This window comes from Macaca thibetana, chromosome 1 (assembly GCF_024542745.1).
Source record: "Macaca thibetana thibetana isolate TM-01 chromosome 1, ASM2454274v1, whole genome shotgun sequence".
Classification (NCBI taxonomy): Eukaryota; Metazoa; Chordata; class Mammalia; order Primates; family Cercopithecidae; genus Macaca; species Macaca thibetana.
The window spans coordinates 38336442-38348990 of NC_065578.1; the positions used below are offsets into that span (position 1 = coordinate 38336442).

General features: G+C 39.3%; 2 protein-coding genes across 25 annotated transcripts in view; one reads left to right on the top strand and one right to left on the bottom strand.

Annotated features, from left to right (window-relative positions):
- Nucleotides 1-12549, bottom strand: part of MYCBP (MYC binding protein) — a 657065-nt gene that overhangs the window by 432243 nt on the left and 212273 nt on the right. The window lies entirely within an intron of this gene.
- The window catches only part of MACF1 (microtubule actin crosslinking factor 1), a 387658-nt gene that overhangs the window by 174213 nt on the left and 200896 nt on the right, over nt 1-12549 (top strand). For all 24 annotated transcript variants that reach the window (XM_050797094.1, XM_050797116.1, XM_050797098.1 and 21 more), the window contains 9 exons: nt 6261-6427; nt 7249-7361; nt 7469-7575; nt 8126-8245; nt 8393-8488; nt 9135-9262; nt 9349-9442; nt 9650-9804; nt 11346-11622. In XM_050797094.1, coding sequence (XP_050653051.1) covers nt 6261-6427; nt 7249-7361; nt 7469-7575; nt 8126-8245; nt 8393-8488; nt 9135-9262; nt 9349-9442; nt 9650-9804; nt 11346-11622 — 1257 coding nt within the window. The remainder of the gene's footprint in view (nt 1-6260; nt 6428-7248; nt 7362-7468; nt 7576-8125; nt 8246-8392; nt 8489-9134; nt 9263-9348; nt 9443-9649; nt 9805-11345; nt 11623-12549) is intronic.

Sequence of the window (12549 nt, forward strand, 5' to 3'; positions counted from 1 at the left end):
GAAAGAATCTTGCTCTGACACCCAGGCTGGAGAGCAATGGTGCAATCATAGCTCACTGGAACCTTGACATCTCGGGCTTAAACGATCCTCCTGCCTCAACTTCCCAAGTAGCTGGGACTACAGGGGAGTACAACGACACCCAGCTAATTTTTAAATTTTTTGTAGAGACAGGGTCTCACAGTGGTTCCCAAGCTCATCTTGAACTCCTGGATTCAAGTGATCCTCTTGCCTAGGCCTCCCAGTGCGGTGGGATTACAGGAGTGAGCCACTGCACCCAGCCTTCATTTGCTTCTTGAAAGTTTTCAAGGTCCGATGCTTTATCTTTAGTGGGTGATGAGGTCAGCTAGAAACTTGAGGACATAATAATCAAGTACCTACTTGCTCAGAACAACTGTCCTATCCACTGCGAGACTTACAAAGTCTAAACTCCTCAGCTGGGTATTCCAGTTCCTTTGTAATCTATCTTATCTTTTCTATCGATTCCCAATTTAAACCTTCTCGTTTTAACAGATCAACCCCTTAACTACTATTTCTCTTTCACCTTATCTCAGTTTCTTGCGTAAACTTTGTTTACATCCACTTTCTACCTGGAATTCTTTCCTTCCTTGCCTTTCATCTGTTCTGTAACACCCTTCAAGGATGAGCTTAAATGGTACTTCTTCTAGAAATCTTTGTGATCACTCCATCTCACAGTAATTTTCCATTCTGCTGAGATTCTATATTGGATATTACTATAATTATTGGTCTTTTTTAGCTTTAAATTTGTTTAACTCTTTCATGTGACCTACCGTAGATATAAGATGAAATTATTTTCCTCCAGAAGTTAACCTTCAGAAAAGAGATATTCTTTTTATATTTTACTTCTTATAAAGCATTTCTTGTTATTAGCCTTCCAGGGAGCTTATAGTCAATTCATGAAAAAGGGTGAATAAATCTGTGTCACCATCTGCTAGTTCAATCACTATCATTTTTTTGTAGAGATCAACTGCCATAATTGATTAAACAAAAAAGAGGAACCAAAAATCTAAGAAAGTTTTAGTTATTGTTCCTGGGAATATAATCTCCTAATTTGAAGTGTTGAAAGTAATTGTATACAAGCCTTAACATTAAAAATTTTTTTTAATCACTCACATTGCATATGAAACACACACATACATTATGGGGATCACAAATAAACACAACAGAATGAATGAAGAAAAAAAAAAAAAACCCAATCCAGTATTATGCAACTGGATTCTTGTGGTTTGAAATGAAATACCCAGAGACAATGTAGATTCAGAAAAATGCTGTCATTAACTTTAAAATCTTAAAAAGAAAAGTAGACAGTATTTTCTAGAAAATTCACTAAAAAAAATAAAGGAAAAAACATTGATGTTAAAGATGCATGTGAAGTTTGAATAATACGGTTTTTTGAAATAATAAAGGCAGAAAATACATTAATACTAAATGCATTAAATATACTGCTTAATTTTAAATATGTGTATATGTGTAAATAAATTTCTAAAAGTTTGCATATTCAGGAGGACCACAGAGCTTCCCTTCCTGTATTCCTGTTTTAGTTTCACACACCTGTTGTTATCTGGGAAAATATTTGGGATAATCATATGTTAGTTATGGCATGTCTCAACTAAGTTCTTGCAGGGCAGACATGTCTTCTTTTTTTGTTTTCCACGTTTTTACCTGGCCAACTTCTACTTATTAAAACTCAGCACAGAGGTTGTTGCTGAGCAATCCTCTGGCATTGCTAGTTGGATTTACTTGCTTATCTCTGTCACAACATTGATCTCTTTGTATAGTAAATTGTCTCCCTGATTAAATTGCTTGAACTTGAGGCCTGAGGCTGTGTTTTTTTATTTTGAGATATTAAGAACTTAAGCACAGCTCCTAGAATATAATGGTTGCTCAAAAAATATTAACAGAATAAGTAAATGGTGTGTCTTTTTTTTGTTCTTCTCCATGGTGCCTGTCATAGTGCTAAGATGTTGTTCAGTCAATACTTATTGAATTATTAGGAAAACATTCAGCTTCTGGGAATACTTCAGAAAAGCAATTAACCAAGCTTTGGGAAGTGTGAGTTGAAAGGAAATTCAGGTGGATTTTGCATATTCTGCGGCATAATGTTGAGGCTGTTCTTCCTCTCCAAATGGCTTCCTCCTTAAAAAATCGAGATGAGAGAGAAAGATCTCTGAAACTGAAGCTGGATTTCTGCATTTGGGAGATTAAGGTAAAACTTCTGCATAGCCCAGAGGACAGTACTGTGCACACATATCATGTGTGAGTATACAGAAAAAGATTGATGAAAACCAAATTTAATTACTGAGATGGTTATGATGATAATCCCATTTTTCTCATCCAGTTTACAGTCTAGGAAGGGCCCTAATCAATACAGGGTTTTTTTTTTTTTTTTTTTTTTTTTTTTTTTTTTTTTTTTTTTTTAAACTTAGGGATCCAAACATCTATCTCATTATAGCTATGTTTAAAATCTGAAGTAAAGCTGTTTGTTGAAGTAGTTTTAGTGCAATATACAGAAATACTAAGAGATGAGAGATGTTATCAGAAAGATTATGGCTGTAATGAACATACAATATCAGTTAACTAACTGGAATTTCATTTTTGGGTAAAGAACCCAAATACTCAGATTTTGTTTTGCTTATTCAAGTTCTGTCTTTTTTTACGTCAACAAATGTATTTCCTGTTCCCAATAATGTTTTACTTTAATATGTATGCGAAGCAGCTACAGTGAAGGCAGTGGGATATATCAATGTTGCATTTAGCCAGTGAAATAGGTAGCTAGAAATGTTAAGGGGAACTGAAATAGAATTGGTACTAGGAAGAAGCTGTTTATAGGAAGAGCCATGATCCATTATTGAGTCCTTGGCTCTGCAGCTCCATAGCTTCTCTCCCCACTACTGCCCCTCCCCTAGCCCCAAGTAGACCTGGAATTGATTAAGTTTTAGGAAATTGACTCACACTGATCACATTTGCATGAGATTGGTCGATGTGAATTTATTAATTTACAAAATAAATTTTGACTGCCAAGTCATTCAAGAATTCGAATTGGCCACTTAGTGCTTTTGTTGCTTTATAATATCTATATGGGAAGCAAATAATAATCTGAAGGTTGTCACCTCATGTCAGGTGAACATGGAGTCAGAGCAGAGAGGTGGTGAGTGGAGGAATGATTTGTAGGATGGTCTTATTAGTTGGCATCATCAAAGTAGAATAGTCTGATTTCTTCTGTAGAAATGTACCTGTCAAGGGCATAAGAACCCATGTCCCTTGAATCTGCTGGGTAGGGCACAATTTCACCTTCACAGGCATAGAGGCAGTACTTCCTAGCTTCCCTTTTCTATACTCAATGCAAGCTTCCTATACTCGTCTATTCTCACGGTCTTTCTTCAGACATCTTAGTAATATTTATTTGCCTACAGCTTTCTTTTATTCTAAATATAGTGTTAAAGTTCCTGGCCCTTTTTTTTTTCTTTCCAGTTTTAAAATATCATCTGATATTTAATCTCATCTATTATGAGTTTGTAAATTCAGACACTTGGAGATGCCTTATTATTGATTTCTCCCTTGTACTGGTCACAAGGGAAGCTACTACTTTCACGGTACTGCACCTGAATGAGATGACTAAGAGATAGGATGTTCTATTGACATGCCTGTGTTTTCTCTGCCCCAAACACCCAGACTAAAAATTGTGCTGGGTATGCTGTCTTATTATTATGGGAAGGAAATATATGTACCCTCGGCACTACCTACATCATCTTATTTAATCCTTATAATGATCCTGTGGGAAAATTATTATCCTATTTTAAATATGGGAAAAATTGGGCCAGGAGGCTTATGTGGTTTGCCTGAGGTCACATTTCTAGTAAATGCCTTCTTTCAAACACATATCTGTCTGAATCAAAGGCTTAATATTTTTCCTTAACAAGGATTATTTTTATAGTTTTTTATTATAAAAATAAAGTGTGGTCATTACTTAAAGTCTGAAAAAAAGAAGAGTAGGAAGAAAAAATAAAGTCATTCATAGTCCCACTCCAGAGGAGATAAATAATGCTAGCCTAAACTTGTTTCACTTTACACACTGCTTTGAAATAGCTAAGTAACCTGTCTACAGATTCTAGATGGGCTTTATCCCAGAATACTTATTTTTTTTTTTTTTTTTTGAGACAGAGTCCCACTCTGTCGCCTAGGCTGGAGTGGTCTCAGACTCCTGACCTCAGGTGATCTGCTTGCCTTGGCCTCCCAAAGTGTTGGGCATACAGGCGTGAGCCACCGTGCCTGGCCCCCAAAATAGTTTTGTTTGCTTATTTTTATTATTTAATTCTTAAACCAAGTTATTATTAATTAAAACATGTTAAGGTCCCACCATACAACCAGCACAACACTAAGTGCAATGGGCAGTGCACCAAAGGACTATGATCCATGGGTCTCAGATTTGGAAGTTATTTCGTCCACAGCATCTTAGTTTCTGCTTGAACACGTCCAGTGGTGAGGAGCTCTCCCATATAGGGGCTGCTGTTCAGTTTTGTATTGTTAAGATGTGGTGCCAGCCCTCCTCAGGAAACCTGCATGCAGTCTAGGGGAGATAAGATTAAATATATGAAATAATAGTCCATACTGCAAAATAACATTTATTTATTTATTTTATGTTTTCGAGACAGAGTCTTACCCTGTCACCCGGGCTAGAGTGCAGTGATGCAATTTCAGCTCACCACGACGTCCGCCTCCCAGGTTCAAACGATTCTCGTGCCTCAGCCTCCCAAGTAGTTGGGACTACAGTTGCGCGCCACCACTGGTTAATTTTTATATTTTTAGTAGAGATGGGGTTTCACCATGTCGGCCAGCCTGGTCTCGAGCTCCTGACCTCAGGTGATCTGCCTGCCTCAGTCTCCCAAAGAGCTAGGATTACTGCGCCTAGCCCAAAATAACATTTAATTAGATGATGATACAGACTGTCAGTGCTGTGGGAGTTAGACAAGTAAGAATTGAAGGAAGACCAGCCTTCAAATAAAGAAGAGATAAGGGAACCCTTATTTGTTGAGCATAATCCTGAGTTTGGGCTAGCTGCTTTAATGTGTAATCTCACTGATTATCACAGCAACCCTGAAAAGGTGGTATTAGTCCCACTTTGCACGCACGAGACATGCACTTTTTCCTCACCTGCATTACGATCTCTCTAAAATAGGTCTTGTTCTGTATTTTGGAGATTTCTTAAAATAACTTTTTTCTTATGAAAATGTACAGGATGTAGAAAATTTGGAAAATATGAAAATCACCTGTAATGTTACTCCATAGAGGTAACTATGATTATTAGTTTGCTGTATTTCTCACATACATACAGTATTTGTGCCTGTATTGCATACATAGGTGTATGTGTATGCATTTGTACATATATATGACTGTGTACTTAAATGTATATTTTGTGTGTCTTTTATACAAAATAAGATTACTATATATTATTTTGTTTATATTCTGTTTCTTAAATTTGGTAATCATTGTCCTATGTCATTAAAATTTTCTTTGTAAAACTTTTTTATTTATTTTTTTGAGATGGAGTCTCACTCTGTCACCCAGACTGCAGTATTGTGGCATGATCATACTTCACTGCAGCCTTCATCTCTTGGCTTCAAGTGATCATCCCCCCTCAGCCTCCTGAGTAACTGGGACTACAGGCATGAGCCACTGCACCTGGCCTGAAACTTTCTAAAACATAACTTTTTAAGTGCTACAAAGAATTCTATTCTGCTATAATTGTGCTATGATTTATAACCAGTCAACCCCAACCCCTCATTAGTATTTAAGCTTTTTATAACTTTTTGCTAAGTCACCTTTATTATGCTTTGATAAATATTCATGTATAAAATTATTTGTTTATATTTCTGATGACTTCCTATCAAGTTGTATGTATGTTTTGAGACTTGATTCAAAACTGACATCCAGAGAAGTTATGGCATTTATACTCTCACTAGTGGCAGTCTATGACGGTACCCAATTTTAGATATTCTCTCCAATCGTGAATATTATCATTAAAAACAAACATTTCCTAATTTGACAGGTGAAAAATTACCTCTCATGGTTTTAATTTGTGTTTCTTTGACTAGCAAGAGGGTGAATATATGATGGAATAGTCCTTTGAAGTGCTTCCAGCTTTGGATCTTCGTTTTACTAAGAGCCATAGTGTATGGAGAAGAGAAGGCTGAAAGACTGTGTCTTATTTATAATGAATTATTCTGTGTCCCATCTTTTGGCAGATCTCTGACATCTACATTAGTGGAGAATCAGGGGATATGTCAGCTAAGGAGAAACTACTCCTGTGGACCCAGAAGGTGACAGCTGGTTACACAGGAATCAAATGCACCAACTTTTCCTCCTGCTGGAGTGATGGGAAGATGTTCAATGCACTCATTCACCGATACCGGTAAGAACAGTGGAATTTCTGTGCTCCTTCGGGGCTTCTTCTCATCTCTTGTTTGTAATTAGTTATAATGCTATTTCCACCTCCTCAAGCAAAAATCAAAGCTTTGATTCATTTGTTCATTTGAAAAAGGAATATTTATTTAACTAATTTCCTAGGAACTGGGCACAAGGAGCAGTGAAGAAAACAGCGAAAGTTTTTTCTCTCATGGAACTTTCCTTCCAGTAGGGAGAATAGGTAATAAATGTATGCCATCAAGCAGTGGTAAATGCAATGGCAGGATTAGAAAGTGGCAGAGGTTTGTGATATTTTGGACAGGGTGGTCAGAGATGGCCTCTTTGGTGAGCATGTTAGAGCAGAGCCGTGAGGGAGTGAGTCATGCAGGCTTCTGGGGTCAGAGTGTTCCAGTTGGAAGAAATACAAGTGCAAAGGGCCTGGAGTGAGGGCTTGCTTGGAGTGGTTTTGGAGTAGTTTAGGAACAGCAGGTGGCTGAAGTGAGGTGAGGAAGATAGGAATTCTGAATGACAAAATTGAAAATTGTTGAGTTCTTAGTGGTCGTAAACATGCCCCAATTTTCAGTGCTAACTGATGATATTTTTCCCATGACATTCAACAAACCTAAACTGTGTGTTTAAGTTTAGCATTAGGGAGCACTGAGCCCCTGGTATATACTTAAAAATGGAATTTGTGCTCTTCTTAACCTCCTGCTTTTTCTCTAACTCAGTGTTTTTCAGCTCTGGGAACTTTTAGGAGGTTTTCTTTGTGTGAACTCATGTGTGATGTGTAGATGTTGACCTTTCATGTGCCTTGCTGGACTTTTACAGACCCGATCTGGTAGACATGGAGAGGGTACAAATCCAAAGTAACCGAGAGAATCTGGAACAGGCTTTTGAAGTGGCAGAAAGACTAGGGGTCACTCGTCTGCTGGATGCAGAAGGTGAGAGAGAGTTTACTGAACTTGAGTAAGGAATGCGCATTCAGTATTCCTTCTTTTGGCAAGTTCCTTTGTTCTGACTAAGAAATTTCTTGTCCATTCTCTCTCAGATGTGGATGTGCCATCTCCAGATGAAAAGTCTGTAATCACTTATGTGTCTTCAATTTATGATGCCTTCCCTAAAGTCCCTGAGGGTGGAGAAGGGATCAGTGCTACGGTAAAAGAACATTTTCCTAGAAGGCCTTCTGACTTTGATTCATTTGGGTGGAATGTATTGCTTAGACACTTTCTTAAGTACTGATGGTATACTCATGGTATCAAACTATATATCCAGTATCTTTATCATACATGGACATTATCCTTGGCCCTGGAAATGAGTCTAGATACTGCTAATTTTGTAACAATTAGCATAGACTATTTGGTGCTAAATGCCAGCAAGGAATGTACCTTTCATCCCTAGCTGTAATTCAAGATGAGGAAGTATTTTATCAGTCATTCATATATCAGCTTGATTAGGTAGATCACAGCTCTTTTCAGAATATTTTTAGTAGCTTGGTTTGTAGCCTTTCTTAGTGTCAGGAAATTGAATCCCAGCCTGAGAGCCCTTGAGGAGCTTTGAAACTGGCACTGTGAGCATTAAACTGAGCAGCATCTAGGCAATTAAAGGAAAGGGATTTTATATAGTTTGGAGTGGCCTGAGCTACTTCCTCTTGTGGTTGTTTTGGATATTGCTAATCAGGTGTGTGATGTTTACCTTCTGGCAATAGGAAGTGGACTCCAGGTGGCAAGAATACCAAAGCCGAGTGGACTCCCTCATTCCCTGGATCAAACAGCATACAATACTGATGTCAGATAAAACTTTTCCCCAAAACCCTGTTGAACTAAAGGTAAAGTCAAGGACTTAAATTTTTTTGGTAAAATCTTTCTAGGGAGTAAGTCTCCAAGCTTATCAATGCTGGCTTGTGGGTGAGGTGGTATGAAAAATTGGGTCCTAAAGTTTGTGTCCATTCATTCACCAAATATTAATTTTATAGGCACTTTATAACCAATATATACACTTCAAAGAAACAGAAATTCTGGCCAAGGAGAGAGAAAAAGGAAGAATTGAGGAATTATATAAATTACTAGAGGTAAGAGAGCTTATCCTTTGCTGAGACTTGGGGTTTGCTGGTCTGTACTGTTGTTGCTTCTTGATTATAGATTCCTTGTGTTCTCTTCCCAAACTGCATTAATAGAAGTACTCTCCTGGTGACAAATAATAGCACCACTCTCAGGTTGGTCTTAAAATATTGTGGTAAAGGGGCAGTGTCAGCCATCTCTATTTTTTAAAGGGCTTATTGAAAAATGGCATATATTTATTCAGAAATCTTGAGTTTTGTGGATAATTTTTTTGCTTCTCAGAGGGAAGCTGAATCTTTCCCTAGGGTGAAAAGAAGAGAGACTTCTGTTCAGAATTTGATTCCTAGAGAATTTGAAGTTGTAGAGATGAGACTGTAACCTTGCCAGAATAAAAGTTACTGAGGGGAAAGGAGGATTTATAGAAAGTGTAAAAGGAATGGAAGGACTTAGAGTAGGTAGTCTCTACATTCTAGAGGTGACTTTTCTGCTCTTTACCTCAAGGGTGAAGAACCTGATACATATTTGATTGTTTTTCCATGTTAGACAATAGGAAAAACTGCTGAATGGCTGGGTAAGGAAGCAAGAAGTGATGTGTAAATCAAAACTGGGACAAGAGGGCATGGCTGTGTTTTGGGACTGAAAGAGTGGCTCTTTCAGGTGTGGATTGAATTTGGCCGAATTAAACTGCCTCAAGGTTATCACCCTAATGATGTGGAAGAAGAGTGGGGAAAGCTCATCATAGAGATGCTGGAGCGAGAGAAATCACTTCGGCCGGCTGTGGAGAGGTGGGTCCAGATCCTGAGAGTGGTCTGACATTATTTATTGAGCTGCTGTGAACCTTTCACATGACTATGGTTTTATCTTATTTCAGGCTGGAATTGCTGCTACAGATTGCAAACAAAATTCAGAATGGTGCTTTGAACTGTGAAGAAAAACTGACACTAGCTAAGAATACCTTGCAGGCTGTAAGTCTCTGACTGTTTTTGTCCCACATCTATGTCACATGTTTTCTGCTTCTCACCCTCTGCTCTAATGGTTGAAGTTAGCAATCGAGGAATCCAGATGTATTACTTCCCTTTTCTTTGGAATTGCAGTAGACTCCTTGGCTCCCTCTGTCCTAGTGAGTGGGGCAATGGAAGTTTTCCCACTGTTATTCTCTCTTCCTGTCTCAGGATGCTGCTCATCTGGAATCAGGACAACCGGTACAATGTGAGTCAGATGTCATTATGTACATTCAGGAGTGTGAAGGTCTCATCAGGCAGCTGCAGGTGGATCTCCAGATCCTGCGGGATGAGAATTACTACCAGCTAGAAGAGCTGGCTTTTAGGTGAGGAACAAGGGACTCAAACGGAGGGCTTACTTGCTTACTGCTGAGACTCATGGATCAAGAGTAGAGCAAGAGTCAGGCACTTAATCTTTTAACTTGGACATTTGAGGTCTGTGTCTCAATGGAGATACTACAGATGTCTTGGGCAGCAATGTTCAGTTAGTGGAGGACAGTTTCTCCTTATTGCACCCCTATCCCACTAAGTACCTATAGGATTACTTCAATCGTTGTGGCCTTTTATAACATCCCACATATTTTCTTTTAATTAATTAATTAGTTAAAGACAGGGTCTCACTTTTGTTGCCCAGGCTGGAGTGCAATGGCACAATCATGGCTCACTGCAGCCTCGACTTCCTGAGCTCAAGCGATCCTTCCACCTCAGCCTTCCAGGTAGCTAGGCCTATAAGTGCAGGCTGCCATGCCCAGCTAATTTTTGTATTTTTAGTAGAGACGGGGTTTTGCCATCTTGCCCATGCTGATCTCAATCTCCTAGGCTCAAGCGATCCTCCTGCCTCAGCCTCCCGAAGTGCTGAGATTACAGGCATGAACCACTATATCTGGCCCGTTCTCATATATTTTAGAACGACCTGCAGGGGTGAGACACAACACAACTTCTGATTTAGAAACATTGGTGATCCATCACATTCTTTTTATAGGGGAGAAAACTGAGACCCACAGAAGATGAAAATTGTGTAAAGTCATGTGGCTAGTTTTTTTTTTCTTTTTTTTTGAGATGGCACCTCACTCTGTAGCCCAGGATGGAGTGCAGTGGCACAATCTCAGCTCACTGTGACTTCTGCCTGCTGGGTCCAAGCAATTCTCCTGCTTCAGCCTCAGAGTAGCTGGGAGTACACGCGTGTACCACCATGCCCAGCTAATTTTTGTATTTTTACTAGAGATGGGGTTTCACCATGTTGGCCAGGCTGGTCTTGAATTCCTGACCTTGTGATCCACCTGTCTCGGCCTCCCAAGGCTAGTTTTACAGAGCCGAGACTAGGACCCACATTTCTTGACCCCTAATCCATTGTTTGTTTTATTATACTATTTGAGAGTTCTATAAATAGTATTGTTAGCTTCCCTCCATTTAACACTGTAATTTAGCATTTATCTTAAAAACAATTCTGAACTAGATGGAGATGTTAATAATATCACCTTGTATTCATATAGCACTTTTTCTAAACACTTTTCCTTATATGATCTCATTTTTATTTTTTGTTTTTTATTTTATTTTTTTTGAGACCGGGTCTTGCTCTGTCACCCAGGCTGGGATGCAGTGGTGTGATCTCAGCTCACTGCAACCTCCGCCTCCTGAGTTCAAGCAATTCTCCTACCTCAGCCTCCTGAGTAGCTGGGACTACAGGCATGTGCCACTACACCTGGCTAATTTTCGTATTTTTAGTACAGACAGGGTTTCACCATGTTGGCCAGGGTGGCTCATTTTTATTTTTATCATATCTTTGTCAAATGGATAAGGAAGATTTTATTTTTAAAAGTATACTATAGATTTAAATCCCTTCCTTTTTTCTCTTCTTCCATTTCAGGGTCATGCGTCTGCAGGATGAGCTGGTCACCTTGCGCCTAGAGTGTACAAACCTGTACCGGAAGGGCCATTTCACTTCACTTGAATTGGTTCCACCCTCTACTTTAACCACTACTCATCTGAAAGCAGAACCCTTAACCAAGGCACCCTATTCTTCTTCTACCTCCTGGTTCCGAAAGCCTATGACTCGGGCTGAACTTGTGGCTATCAGCTCCTCTGAAGATGAAGGCAATCTCCGATTTGTGTATGAACTACTGTCTTGGGTAGAAGAGATGCAGGTGGGTGTATATCCAAAAGCTTATGCAGTACACTAATGTTTACCAGATTTAGCAGCTTATCTAAGAGGATGAGATTGCTTTGTGTTCCCTGTGCAGATTCCCTTAATTATTATTATTCTTTCATTTGAGTGATGGGGTCTTGCTATGTTGCCCAGGCTGGACTGGGGCTGAAGTGATCCTCCTGCCTCAGCCTCTTGAGTAGCTGGAACAATAGGTATATACCACCATACCTGGCTTGACTTTCTTAATTATTGATGCTGCCTGAGACCCAAGCCCCCTTCTCCTTAAATCTTGCATGGGTGAGGTTGGCACAAATTCTCACAGTCCCATACTGAATAGCATACAGTTTTCCCTTTGGGAATCTTTTCCCTCAGCTAACTGTACTCTAAGTGAGAGCTTGGGGAAAATTGCCATGTCATACATCTGTTATCTTTTTTTAATTAAATTTTTTTTGTGTGGGCACATAGAAGGTATATATATTTATACGATACATGAGATATTTTGATACAGGCATGTAATGTATAATCACATCATGGAAAATGGGGTATCTGTCATCTCAAGAAATTTATCCTTTGTGTTACAAACAATCCAGTTATACTCTTTTAGTTATTTAAAAATGTATAGGCTGGGAGCCGGGCGCGGTGGCTTACACCTGTATTCCCAGCACTTTGGGAGGCCTGGGTGGGCGGATCACGAGGTCAGGAGATCAGGACCGTCCTGGCTACACGGTGAAACCCTATCTCTACTAAAAATATAAAAAATTAGCCAGAAGTGGTGGCAGGCGCCTGTAGTCCCAGCTTCTCAGGAGGCTGAGGCAGAAGAATGGCGTGAACCAGGGAGGTGGAGCTTGCAGTGAGCCGAGATGGCGCCACTGCACTCCAGCCTGGGTGACAGAGCGAGACTCCATCTCAAAAAAAAAAAAGTATA